Raw genomic sequence first — 13,664 nt, 5'->3', positions numbered from 1 at the left:
GAATTTAATTCAGACTTACTCAAATCAGTGACTAAATTAAGACCTGTATTTGTTTCTCTAATAATCATTTGAGCATTCTGTTTGTTTTTATAGAAAGGGCTATTGCAAAACACGAAGTTCGAGAAATTGAGCAACGGCATACGATAGATGGCTCACGGTCAGATGTGGCTCTGGATGAAGACGATGATGTGGTCATCATTTATAATCGAGTGCCCAAAACTGCTAGCACTTCGTTTACAAACATTGCTTATGATCTCTGTGCAAGAAACAAATATCATGTACTGCATATCAACACAACCAAAAATAATCCTGTTATGTCTCTGCAAGATCAGGTAGGTTACATCTGTGTAAGTAGGCAACTATTTGTCTCCAGGAGTACCTGTGCTTTCTTTTGGTGCACTTAGATCAAACATTTTTCCTCCCAAATCTTCCTTTCCTTTGCATATTTCCCATATCAATTGACAGTGTTCCCATCCACCCTGTTGAATTTGTTCCCCTGAAAGGAACATAGTTAATATGCAGATGAAGATGGAAGTCTGATGCTTGTTGCTGTATGTCATGTTGTTACTTTCAGATTCCTGCCCTCCTCCTTTGAAGGACCATGCCTTCAGGGAAGAATTTGGCGGACTATGCAGCCTGTAATTTGGCCACTGCACTCCTCTCTGCGCAGACACTCATGGCTGTGCCCCACAGAATTGCCCAACGAGACTAAGGCCAGGGTGAAGACTTACAATTTGACGGCACATAGCTTTTCAGCTCCAAGACTGCTAGCACTTGCCTTGGACAGACTCCATAACAACAGATTTATGGCTAAGACCCAGGGAGTGACCCCTTCACAGCCCTTTCAAAAGTATAAAACTTTTTATAAGCCTTATAATCCATATTATGGGGGACAACATTTCAACCTTACCAATACCAGGGGAACTTCTGTTCCTCTTCACAGTCTTACCAATCTGGGAATGGGCAGCAATGCAGGAGATTCCAAGGGCAGACAGGGAAATGTAGATCTCAGACCTCTTCCCCTCAAACTACAGGTAATTTAATGGGGCACCATTACTTCAGATTGTTGGGTTCAGTCTGTAATGTCATATGGTTGTGTGCTGGAGTTTTTTCAGTTCCCCCCAAATCATCTCCTGAGTCACCGCCCCCTTCTGATCTTTTGGAACAGGATGTGCAGGCTCTGCTGCATTAAATCTGCATAATGTTTTCTGCATAAATCTATAATTTTTTTCTGAACAGTTAGTTTGTAAAGAGGAGTGCTCTCTGGGATTCTATTCCAGGTATTTTCTCATTTACAAGAAATCTGAGGAAACATGCTATATTAGATTATTGTTTCGCTGACAATATCACACCCACCTTTCTTCTTCCTTGAGAGGGGAAGTTAGCTAGTTAATCTCCCTTGTCAGACTGCGCAGACAATGGAGATGAAAATATGGTTGCATTTACATGTAATTGTTGTTCCTCTTATTCCGTCATACATTCCTCCCTCCTACCGTGCTTTGAGTACTCAGTAGTTCTTTGATTAAGCTTGTTATCTGCCTTGATGAGCTCTCTGGGACGGTATATTAGAACTGAGGGAAAGCTCTCCCTTCTGCCCATGCATCTGTCAAAATGGCAGGAAAAGGTAGCGCATGGGGGGGGTGCTTTGCACTTTTTAAACGAGCTCTAAATGTTTCCCTGCGGTAGGCCTGCATGGGCGCAGTACCTATTTGTGGTTGCACAGAAGACCACTCAAACAGTCACAGAAAAGTGCAACCATGTTTTCTTACACTGCCTTTACTCTGCTTTACTATACAGGGAAGGGTCGTAGCTCAGTGGGAGAGCATCTTCTTGGCATGCAGAAGGTTCAGTCCCTGGCACCACAGGTTCAATCCCTGGCATCACCAGTTAAAGGGACTAGGCCAGTAGGTGATGTGAAAAACCTCTGCCTGAGACCCTGGAGAGCCACTGCTGGTCTGAGTAGACAATACTGACTTTGATGGACCAAGGGTCTGATTCAGTATAAGACAGCTTCATGTGTTCATATGCTCCGCACAGAGTAACTTCTGATTGGTTCCCATTTTCCTTCTCTCTTTCTGGCTGTCAACCATATTTCTCTCTCGGTTTGGAACAAACCCGACTTCCTCGTTCAAATGGTCCTCTTTTGTTCTACAGGACTTAATGGGCTTTCAGCTTTTTTGTATTTTCTGCTTTTCTGTGTTTCAGCTTTTCTGTATTTTCTGCTCCCAGTTTACCTGTCGTAAAGATCACTGCTTCTTTATATGATGTCTCCTTGCCTTTCTTCTTGGTTCTATCAATATCACTAAAATTATAAGTCTTCTAGGCAGGGGCGTCTTTATTTTGTGCAGTGCTTAGCATAACAGTGGCACCAAGTAAATATTTAGCAGTAGTGGACAGGTCTGTTTCTGCCTTGCATAGCTGATGCTGATCAAGGATAACTTGACTAAGAGAAGTGCTGTGTTCGGGGAAGCTTCTTGGGTTTGATACCCAGTTAGTGTTGACATCCACTTATGTTTCTGCTGATATTTTGGACAGGTTTGCCTGCAAACCTAACTGATGCAGGGCCTAAGAGACGTAATGAGCTCTAGCATCATTGAACATGAATCCAGACTGAATTACCTACCCAACAGTTCTGTAAATGGTAACCCATTTTTGGCTGTGGCTGTAAAACGTATTTCCCCCAAGAGCCCATATTGGCCTGTCTGCCACTTTTTCTTTGATCATTGGAATTGAATCCTTAGATTGCTGAAACTCCCATCTGCTAAGAAAACTGAAATCTCTATACCATCCAGTTTCTACTTTTTCTTTGCAGGATTTCTTGTTCTCCATCCTGAGTACATTTGATCTCTTTCAATTCTGCAGAGCTCATCTGAGCTTAAAACATAAACAGCTTAAACGTACCAGAAGTTCAAAAATAGCTTTTCAGTTTTTTTAAAAAGTACTGAGAGTGGAAAAAATAGTTCTGCAGAAACTTGTTCACATTTTGGGGGGGCTTTATCAGTTAAATTCCGGAGATTATCTTTAGTTCTAAATGCTAATTAAATGTTTTTTTCTTTTTCTATGCAGTGTGAAATGTAGAGCAGTACGAAATATTAAAGTAGCTGCTATAACATTCAGAGCTTAAAATGTTCTTAATAAGTTCGGTATGTTGATGATTGATAGATGTTCCAGGTTGGATTACTGCTAACCTCTTTCATAAAAGGTCTTTAAAGAAGCAGTCTGTCAAATGAAGCAGCATCAGCACAAATTAACTGCTTTGTTTCATAGATCTTGATACTGCTTGCCAATGTAGACCCTGCCCCTCGACAATAGTGTCCCTCAAGCACTAGACACCAGGAAAGACCCAGCAACAATGCAACCAACAGAAGCACACAGTCTGAGTGCCTCCCATTGCCCACAGGGGAAGGGAAAAGGGTACTTGTTGAGTGGACAGGACCCCCACCTATCCCCTGGCAAGGATCTGACTGGTAGTGGGAGTGCTGGTCACATGCACATCGTGCACTGGCTCCATGCCATACATTCCCTCCCCCACCCCCCAAAAGACAGAGGCTGGGCGTGACAGGTCTTTTCTGCCAATTGAGGGGACCCACACAGCCTCTTATGATTTAGGGAACTGGGTTTGTTTTGAACCGTAAGCCTTCCCCTCAGTTATAAGACGTTATTAGGGTAGCATGTATGAAGGCTTTGGGTTCGCTGTTGTGAGATAAGATTTGTGGCAAACAAGTAGAACATGGGAAGAGTTGTATGTAAATAACAAGATTTATTTATTTAGAGGTTGTTTCTTAAGAATAGATCAGCAGCACAGTTCTCCAGTGAGTCACAGGAGACGCCTGGCTGAGGAACACAAATATAAGCTAGTTATAGCTTCAGATTATGGTTTGAATTCTCTTTAATGCTTGCAGGTACAAACAGGCTTTCACTGATTAGCCACTAGGTTGGCTCCTTTCACACACACCAGATTCTGCCCACACCAGCCTGCCCTTTTCCAAGAGTCAGGCTAAACAGTACGAAGTCTGCTCATCACCAGAGACACGCCTAACAACTGGATACTCTATCCTCTCCCAGAGGTAGAACTAAACCACTCTGGCACAGCTACCGTTCAAACTGCTCTCTTGTTGAGGCAGACCCAAAACTACCACACAACTGGGCCACAGTTATCCTAGGTAGAGGCTGCTGGGGGCGAGGGAGCTTAAGACAGAGGAGCAGATAAAGTTAGGCTGGCTGTTGGTGGGTAGGAAGTAGGATTACCAACTCCATGTTAGGAAATTCCTAGAGATTTGGGGGGGGGTGGAGCCTGGGGAAGGTATTTGTGCAGGGAAGGGACCCCAGGGGTATAATGCCATAGACATAACCCTCCCCAAACCGCCATTTCCTCCAGGGGAACTAGAGTTGCCAACCTCCAGGTAGGGGTGGAGATCACTCAGAATTACAACTGCTCTCCAAATGACAGAAATCAGTTCCCCTTGAGAAAATAGCTGCTTTGGGGGGATGGACTCTATGGCATTATACCTTGCTGAGGTGCTTCCCTCCCCAAACCTTTCCCTCCCAAGTCTCCACCCCCAAATCTCTTTGAAATTCCCAACCTGGAGTTGGCAACCCTAGCTGGGGGAACTGATCTCTGTAGTTGGGAGATGTGTAGTGATTTCAGGAGATTTCCATGCTCTACCTGGAGGTTGGCAGCCCTAGAAGGGGAGAAGGAAGCAGGAAAAGGGAAGAGGCTATGGGTGCTTTCAGGAAAGGGAAAGAGGAAATAGTGGGGGAGGGGGAAATGAGATGCCTTCTGCAAGTCCTTGTGGGTTCCCACTTGTACATACCTAATATATAATGCAGGGTGGGAAGCTTATTTATGCTTATATGCATATATTCCATGACAATTTTGTACTATAACCTTGTTTTCCTCACATTCTCTCTCATTCACTACCATTGTGTACTAGGTGGAATATAAAACTACTTGATCAATTATAATGCTTCTGCTGTAGAGTTGCTATATCTTTATACATTACAGTACAGAGAGAGTTCCTAGTTCATTCAACTTTCATGTGTTTTAGTATACCTTGTTCAGAACTGGCAATGTTAGAACTCCGTGAAGTGGTTAGCTATGTTCAGACTTACCAGCATGTCTAATAAAGTTAAATAACTTTGGCTGCTTTACTGGTTTAAATTGGTCATAGATAGCAGTTGGTTTAACCAGTCCTTTTTTGTTTTCAGACACATAAATACCATCCAAACATCATGTCTTTTTAAAGGGCTAACCCAATTTTTGCCTATGTAACTTTCCAAAATTATGTGGGTCAGTGCGCATGTGTATGCATTCTCATAAATAGCAGGGCCAGCACGAGTGGGTTGATATAATTTGGTAGGTTGTAAAAGAAGCCTGCATCCTTTTTCCTGTGAGTATGAAAAATATCCTCTACAATCTCGAGTGGTAATACCTTACTATGCAGAGTTGATCTGAGAAGCCAGCAGACCAATCCTTTGCCTACTTCCATCTGATTGCATATTTGAAAATTTGGAGTTGTAACTAGTAAGTTGTATCATGCTGGAGATGGCTATAGACAAGCCTATGACTTATTATTAAATTAAATTACTCAGCAGTTGGAGTGGTTGCTTGTCTAAATCAGAGTGGGATTAAAACATTTAAAATTGCTGAATTGAGGCAACAGAAAATATTGGGCAAAGCAGATGGCTTAGGAAAAGATATCAAGAAAAAGGCTAAGGGTAGGGAATCAGAGCCAGGACTGCTATAAGTCCTTGAAACGGATAAGTTTCTAAGAGTTAGGAAGAAATTAGAGTTGAAAATACAAAACACAAGTTTTATCGTAAACAAAAGGGTATATGTCAGGAAAGAGAAAAAGAAAATAGTGTGGGAGGGGCAAGGAAGATGCAAGTCCTTGCTGGTTCCCTTATTGTCGATACATCTAATTCTTAATTTGGCCTCATTGGTGGCTACTTAAATCTGGAGCTTGGAGGCATGAACAGACAAAACAGATCTCTGTAAACCTGAAAAAGGCCCAGTTTTGCAGAAAAATTGAGAATCTCAAAAAACAACAGCACATGGGGGGGGGGTCAACCCTGGCCCAAATAATAGAACTAGTGCCTGTAGCTTTAAAAAAATGAATGCCTACTCAGTGGCTGTTGCTAGATTACCACAACAGTATTGCCAGCTTTCAAGTTTTGGTTTCTTTTAGTAGAAGGTAGAGGGACTGGCCAGGGCCGTTTCCAGGGCTGTTTTGACCATTGAAAGAGGATTAATTGGGGCCAGGCCCTCCAGCAACCACCGGGCTACTTCCTACTACACTACTTGTATGACTCACCCAGGCCTGGCTGCTTGCTATTATTCAACAGCAGCCACCCCATGAAAGCTAGTGTTATGTAGAAACTAGAGTTTCAGGCTAGGATCTGGGAGACCTGTGCTTGAATCCCCACTCTGTTATGGAAGTTCAATGGGTGACCTTGGGCCAGGTGACACACTCTCAACCTGACCTGATAAAATAAAGACAAGGAATGATGGAAGCTGCCTTGAGTCCCCATTGTGGAGAATGGCAGGGTAGAATTGAAGTAAATAAATAATATCGCTGAAGGCGGGGGAAAGATAAAAGTTAGTTGGTGGGTGGAAAGGAGAAAAGGAGGCTGGGAGAGGCTGCCAGGAGGAGGAAAGGAGAAAATAGTATGTGGAGGAAGATTCAGAGGGAAATGAGATATCCCCCCTTCCTTGCAGGTTCTGCACTGTGCAACAGCTCAGTGGCCAGTACCACACAGCGTTTTCCCAGGAAGAGGCTGCTGGGAGAGGGAAGAAGGGAAAGCTGAAGGCCGAGGCGTGGGGGGAGAGAGAAAAGATAAGTTGTTGGTGGGTAGGAAAGAGAAAAGGAACCAGGAAAGGGGGAGAGGCTATGGGGGCTTTCAGGAAAGGGGAAGAAGAAATTAGTGAGGAAGGGGAAAAATGAGACATCTCCTGCAAATCATTGTGGCTCCCCTCTTTGTACTGTTCCAATATTTAAAAAACCGAACTCTTCAAAAGTGTGTTATATCATAAACTTTATGCTGAAGATTGTATTATATAAACGTCTTTGCACTACATAGCTTGAGTGAGTAAAACCTTGTGTTAGTGTTTCATTCCAAAAGAGAAAATATTTCAGTTTTCCCAGAGATCCTCCAAATTTCTATATTTTCAAATTATAAAAATATTTTAAAATTTCCTTGAAAAGTGGGAGGGAGAATGCAGTACCAATACATTCCCCTGTAATTTTTCCATATTTTTTTCTGGGCCTTACCCATCTGTTATAGAGATGTGATCTCAAGTGCTTTATTTCTGTGTGCATTGTGCCCTTCCACTTAGGAGCCTTCTCAACAGTGACATGGATAATTCTGTTGAGATTGATTTTTTTTTTTTTTGGCAATAGTAAGTTTACAAAAAGAATAGCTGTGTGCCTGTAGTGTATTTCTGTTGCCAGCTCTTTAACATTTTCCATCTAAGGAATCTAGTTCTGAATATGCTTGCTATGTCTGCCTTTATATTTTCTAATGTGGCCCTCTGGTGATTGTTGCATGTTTCTGTCTATTTCAACTACAAAAATGATGTAATAACTGTACACATCCTGGCTGTTCTCACATCACAATTTTAGCAGGTTCCTATCAGATGCAGTTTGCACATATTCATTGTGATTGATACCACCTGATTTCTAACATCTGATATATAAAACAGAGTGGAGTGTTCTGCCACTCAGATACTACAGAGCAGCTTAATATAGAACAGAAAACTACCTTTCATTTTATTTTTAGCATCCATCTGAAACATTCCTTGTTTAAGCACCATTGAGGTTAACTTAATTCTTGAGAGCTTACTACAAAAACATTAAGAAGAAGCTGTTCTTGCAGGATTAGGATGTGGGAGCATTCAGGCCCTGCTTTTCCCTTCAGTGCTAGTTGTGGGGGAGGGCTGTTTGCTGATGTTGAGAGCTCAGATTATCACAACACATTTAAAGTCCTGGCACTTTTGAACTGATAATTAATGCCCAGCATTATTCAGCGAGAGCCAGTGTCTCTTGCCTTGAAAACCCTATGGGGTCGCCATAAGTCAGCTGTGACTCAATGACAAAAGAAATTATTCACTAGCATTATTTGGTAGTAGTAAGGAGTACCTGCTGTGTTCTGGGAATGCTCTGATACAAAACTCAACTATGAGCTTCCCGAACAGCCATTTTTACTGGCTCCCATAGAGTGGTGTTGATGCAGGCTCATCTTCCTGACTGTTGTGTGGTTTACTAAGAGGATGTGCTTCATAAAGCACATTATGCCCTTTAGTTAGGATGAACCAGCTATCCTAGGGTTGCCAGGTCCCTCTTTACAACTGGCGGGAGGTTTTGGAGGCGGAGCCTGAGGAGGTGGGGTTTGGGGAGGGGAGGGACTTCAGTGCCATACAGTCCAATTGCCAAAGCAGCAATTTTCTCCAGGTGAACTGATCTCTATCGGTTGGAGATCAGTTGTAATAGCAGGAGATCGCCAGCTAGTATCTGGAGGCTGGCAACCCTAAGCTATTCCCAAATGGTGAGCAAGTGCATGAGTTCCCAGAATTATCACCAGGCTAGACGTTCAGCACAGAACCAAAGTGGGGTGTGCATGAGGAGGTGTTGCAGTGCTTGTTGGAATGGAAGAAGCCCTTAGTCTGCCGTTTGCAAAATCTTAGAATGGAATACAGAATGCATTGCAGGTTTAGCTGGATTTAGGTGGTTTCTAGGAGCTCTGCATATTTCAAAACACACCAAAGACAGAGAAGTGCCCCCCAGGCTACTGTCCCATTAAAAAGCTAGCAGTTACTGACTGAGTTGCATTTTTATTGTTATTTTCAATTGGAAACTCTTTGGCGCTAAATTTTGAAGAAACTTTTCTTCCTTTCTTCAGGTACGATTTGTGAAAAATGTAACTTCCTGGAATGAGATGAAACCAGGGTTTTATCATGGACATATATCCTTTTTGGATTTCGCAAAGTAAGTTACACAACAAACAATTCTGTTTGCAGCAGTTTGTTTTTAAAATGTTCCCTGTCAGTTTTGTTGTTTCAGTAGATTATGATTCTCTTCAGATTGTACTGCCCTCTTATGGTCATTAGTAAAAATTGCACTTAATTGAATTCTGAACATCCATTTTCTTTTGTATAAGTGGTACTGTCCTTTCCTACTTGATTTAGTGCAGCTTTGTGCTGTCTCCACCATGATGCTGAGTATTTTCACTCAGACAACTCCACAGCAACGTTATTCTCCTGAACATGCACCTTCCTTTCTTGTTTGATGGCTAAGTTGATGAGTGTACACACACCTTGCTGGCTGGCTTATTCCTTTAAATGGTTCAAAATAGTATCTGTTTGTCAATGTATCTTCCCAGTTATACTAATATTTTGGTGTCAGTCTTCCGTCAAACACTGGTAATTGCCTCCTGATGTTCCACAGAGAACACCCAAGGACAGTCCTTCTGGAAACCTCATCTCCATCTGATCTGCTAACATTTCTCCTTGCTTTGAAACACATGCCAGAAAGGATGCGTACATTCGACACAACTGTTTATTAGCAGTGAGAGAATCAGTAGGCCATGAAACAAAGAAAGAAACAATGGTCCCCCCCCAAAAAAAAACCATTTAATTAAACCAATAATTCTGTCATGGCAAATCAGATGCCCTTTCAGCAGATCTTCTGTTATGTTCATACTTGAAAGACTTCCTTTTTAAAGGGGCACATCTTGAAGTATGACTTTGTTTCAATATAGTATTCTGATAAGTTAAAGCATTCCAGTAAACTCTGCTTTCCAGATATTCCTGTCTATTCCATACATGCAGCAGCGTGAGGTGGTAGAATCCTGAGGTGACAGAGTGGACTTATAGGTTGCAGGCAGGAAAAGTCATTTTTGAACTGTATAAAAAAGCCTCTCTGCAAATGGAAAGTTAGAGCACACAAAAGAGGCTCGGCTAGACCCCTGATATGATCTTTACAGGGTATTTAAAATATGAGGGCACAGAAAAAATGGCACTCCTTCACCTGCAGTCTAAAGTAGTATAGTTCATTCTACTATTCTGCACATGTAATTTAGGGTCTACTTGTCCCTTTTTTTCTTAGTTTTTTGTAACTTCCAGATTAATATCATAAGTAACAGCACCTTCCAGAATAATTCTGAGATGGGGTATGTAACTATTCGGTTTTCCAGCAATCTACCCTACTGCATTTAGGGCTTCAGGCACAGAGGGGGAAATATTCAGATTGGTTATTTGTCTGGGTCTGTATAAATACAACATAGTTTTGAGTGAAGAGCATTAAAAGCTACAGCAGCAGTTTTTCCACATAGTAATAAAAAAAGAAATGGCTGCCAAACTTGTCTCTGTGTCTTTCTCTCTTTAAAGAAAGAAAGAAACCTGAGCATAAAATTGTGTTGCTTCCTCTAAATTGCAAGGTACAAAAATGCTGTATTAGTAAACCTCTTGTGCTGGATCCCTAATGAAATAATAACCTTGTGAACAACTAGGTAAGTGTTACTCTATCCTATGCATTATTCATAGGATGAAGTTTAAAACATTTTGTAGGTACTGTAACTTTTCAGCCTAAAATAATCATTTTACCTCTAGAAAAGCAGCTAAGCAATTTCACAAATTTCATTCATATGCATATGTTCCTCCAGGGCTGCATTATCCTTGTGTTTTCTGTTTATTACCCTTTCACCTAAATGATTTATTTTCCCACCACAGCAGCTTGCTTTCTTATATTTGTGGTTTTCATTATTAAAATAATATATTGAGTGCTGCACTTGCTCTTGGCAAATAGACAGGAGTAACTTGTGGTATTGCATTCTTGCAGTTGAGAAGTGTAAAATCTTTCAGCAAAGATTCATCCTTTTTAATAAACTTTGGCATAATGCTTTTGATTCGTTCTACACGCTCATGAAATTACATTGAACTTTTGAAAGTTTTACAACAGCTATAGGAAAAGATGCTCAACACCGGACCAAAGGGGATAAAGACCAAAACCCCACATATGCAATTATAGAAAATAATTTCACTTGTGTTGCTCTCTAATTCTTGGCTTCTTCTGATTCATTCAAAGCTTTACTACTGCTCTTTGCTTTGGAGCTGTCATGTGTTATCTGGGGAAAGTGCTTTTCTTTGATACAGTTTACAGGACTATTGTTCACAGTTTATCTGGATAGAGTATTGAGGGACCCTAACTTGAGTTCAGTATCCCCATTACATTAAATGTGCAGAGAATGAATCTGAAGGTAAAGTTTTCTCTGCTCTGCTTATGGGCTTTGAAGGTAACTACCCGGCCAACACCGTAATGGAAAGAGAGATGAAGCATATGTTTGGTGCTAGGCTGCCCCTAGCAGGCTCCCACAGAGGGGCGTGAGATCAACATGCTGGATTGTAGTGGCACCATGCTCCATTCCACCTATTTCCTCCATGTTAGTAACAGCTGCCCAGGGATACAACATCATGCAGCTTTCACACAGGATTCAAATTGTGTTTTGCTAAATCTTGAGTATTTAGTATGAGAAACCAACAGTCTGTGCTTCTTTAGCCTGACAAACAACATAGTAGGGATAAATATGCGGAATTTGCTTAGAGTAAACACATGCTTGTGGCATCACAGCCAAGTTGGAGACAAAAACAACTATTTTTCTCTCTTGGGGCTCTTCCACATTTGTGTAGGAATATACTCCTGTGTGTTCCTCATGTCATACTCCCTGAGAATTTTACATTTCCTCTTTGCTTAGTTCATCACAATGCAGTTGTGCCACGTTTGGAACATGCAAGCCAAAAAACTAAAACACAAGTGCTGAGTTCAGAAGGATACAATCTAATCATGAAAAATGTTTCTGAATTGAGCTAATGCTTTGCACCAATCTTAGTAATAATCTGTGTTGTTGCAAGAGTGTAGAAAACTAATGGCAATTTCTGAGCAGTTCTCTCATCCTATTACCTTCCTTCCATCTGGTCATTGTGGTCACACTAGCTATGCTATCTTCTTTGTTACAAAGCGTAGCTAGCGAGGTGCAGTGGTTAAGAGTGGTGGACTTAATCTGGAGAACTGGGTTTGTTTCCCCCACTCTTCCACATGAAGCCTGCTGGGTGACCTTGGGCCACTCACAGTTCTCTCAGAACTCTCTCAGCCCCGCCAACCTCATAAGTTGGCTGTTGTGGGGAGAGGAAGGGATAGTGATTGTAAGCTGCTTTGAGACTCCTTAAGGTAGAGAAAAGCAGAGTATAAAAATCTACTCTTCTTCTTTAAAAGGCTGCATCTCCTGGAAGTAGAAATGCCTGATAGGACTTGTGCTGATAATTCTATTTAAACAGAATAAATTGAATGAACACATGCAAAATTTAAGCAGACATATTTAAAAGTCACTGAAGTAAAACATATCAGAATAAGGGTTGGTGACCTTCCTTAAGAATAAAAAAGCGTTAGTAGAGGCTGTTGAAATAGAAAGGATAGTATTGCATATCTGGCTGTTCAGGCTTGATTAATTTCCTGTAGCAAATGGCCACAGTCTTCTTGAAACAAACTTTATTCCATTTGATATCATGTAGGAAACTTAGATTTCTCGAATGTTTTATTTTTCTCTTCCAGATTTGGTATTAAAAAGAAACCAATATACATCAATGTTATAAGAGATCCTATAGAGCGACTGGTTTCTTACTACTACTTTCTGCGTTTTGGTGATGATTACAGGCCTGGACTCCGGAGGCGAAAGCAAGGGGATAAAAAAGTAAAAGTACATCTTGATACTTTCTTAATTGGTTAGACTTTCAGAATCTAGTTCATAATTATGAGTGCAGCCAGCATACAAACATGTTCTGCATGCGTGTGGTCTTCGTGTGACTGCTGTCTTGGTCTATGGCACCAACAAGTGGAAGGAAGGCTTATGCAAACTAACTGAAACTGTTACTTCTGTATGTAGAGACAGTTGTGGGCATGAGCCCTTTAGTAAGCTATTGTGAAGCAATGTATAGATTAGTTTGGCAACGTAGCCACATTTAAGGTCTTTGATATGTAAGATGGAAATTTATAGCTCACTCTAGAGTTTTGTCTTTGTTCCAGACCTTTGATGAATGTGTAGCAGCTGGAGGCACAGATTGTGCCCCTGAGAAACTCTGGCTTCAAATTCCATTCTTCTGTGGCCACAGCTCTGAATGCTGGTAAGAAGATGAAGTTGGCTTAAGTTGCTGATTAAATGCACTATCAGTATTAACTGTATTTAGCACTACAGATTTTGGAGAAGAACAAAACACTAGGTAGGCCATATAAGCATGTTAATTAACAAGTCCTTTTGGTAACAATACGAAACAGTAAAAGAGCCCTGCATCTTGTAGAGTTTTATCAACAATCCCCTGACTAAGCAGTGTACTTTTTATAAACTCCAGCACTGACAACCAGATATCTTGTTTAAATGCTCCCAAGTGTGGGTTTTTTTCCTGTTGAGATGGTTAGCATTTGTATAAAGGAAAACAAAAATGGTTCATTTCGCACTTCTTACACATAGAGAAATAGACTTCTGCCAATTGTAATGTAAACATTGACTAACGTGTATCTGTCACCATGGATCGATTTCTTCTGTGAAAGAGTTTGGGAAATTGAAATATGAAAGTTGATTTGTCATACGTAGCCAAGCCTTCTTACTCAGTTAACTCA

At 41.2% G+C, this 13,664-nt stretch overlaps 2 protein-coding genes across 2 annotated transcripts in view; one reads left to right on the top strand and one right to left on the bottom strand.

The window, feature by feature from the left end:
- The window catches only part of SELENOF (selenoprotein F), a 152,934-nt gene that overhangs the window by 122,732 nt on the left and 16,538 nt on the right, over positions 1–13,664 (bottom strand). The gene's annotated exons all lie outside the window — the stretch shown is intronic.
- Positions 1–13,664, top strand: part of HS2ST1 (heparan sulfate 2-O-sulfotransferase 1) — a 103,351-nt gene that overhangs the window by 87,002 nt on the left and 2,685 nt on the right. The window contains exons 2-5 of the mRNA XM_056867630.1: positions 94–332; positions 8,899–8,984; positions 12,603–12,741; positions 13,074–13,171. Of these exons, the coding sequence (XP_056723608.1) occupies positions 94–332; positions 8,899–8,984; positions 12,603–12,741; positions 13,074–13,171 (562 nt within the window). The remainder of the gene's footprint in view (positions 1–93; positions 333–8,898; positions 8,985–12,602; positions 12,742–13,073; positions 13,172–13,664) is intronic.

Source organism: Euleptes europaea, chromosome 2 (assembly GCF_029931775.1).
Source record: "Euleptes europaea isolate rEulEur1 chromosome 2, rEulEur1.hap1, whole genome shotgun sequence".
Lineage (NCBI taxonomy): Eukaryota > Metazoa > Chordata > Lepidosauria > Squamata > Sphaerodactylidae > Euleptes > Euleptes europaea.
This window is presented reverse-complemented; position numbering and strand designations above follow the sequence as displayed.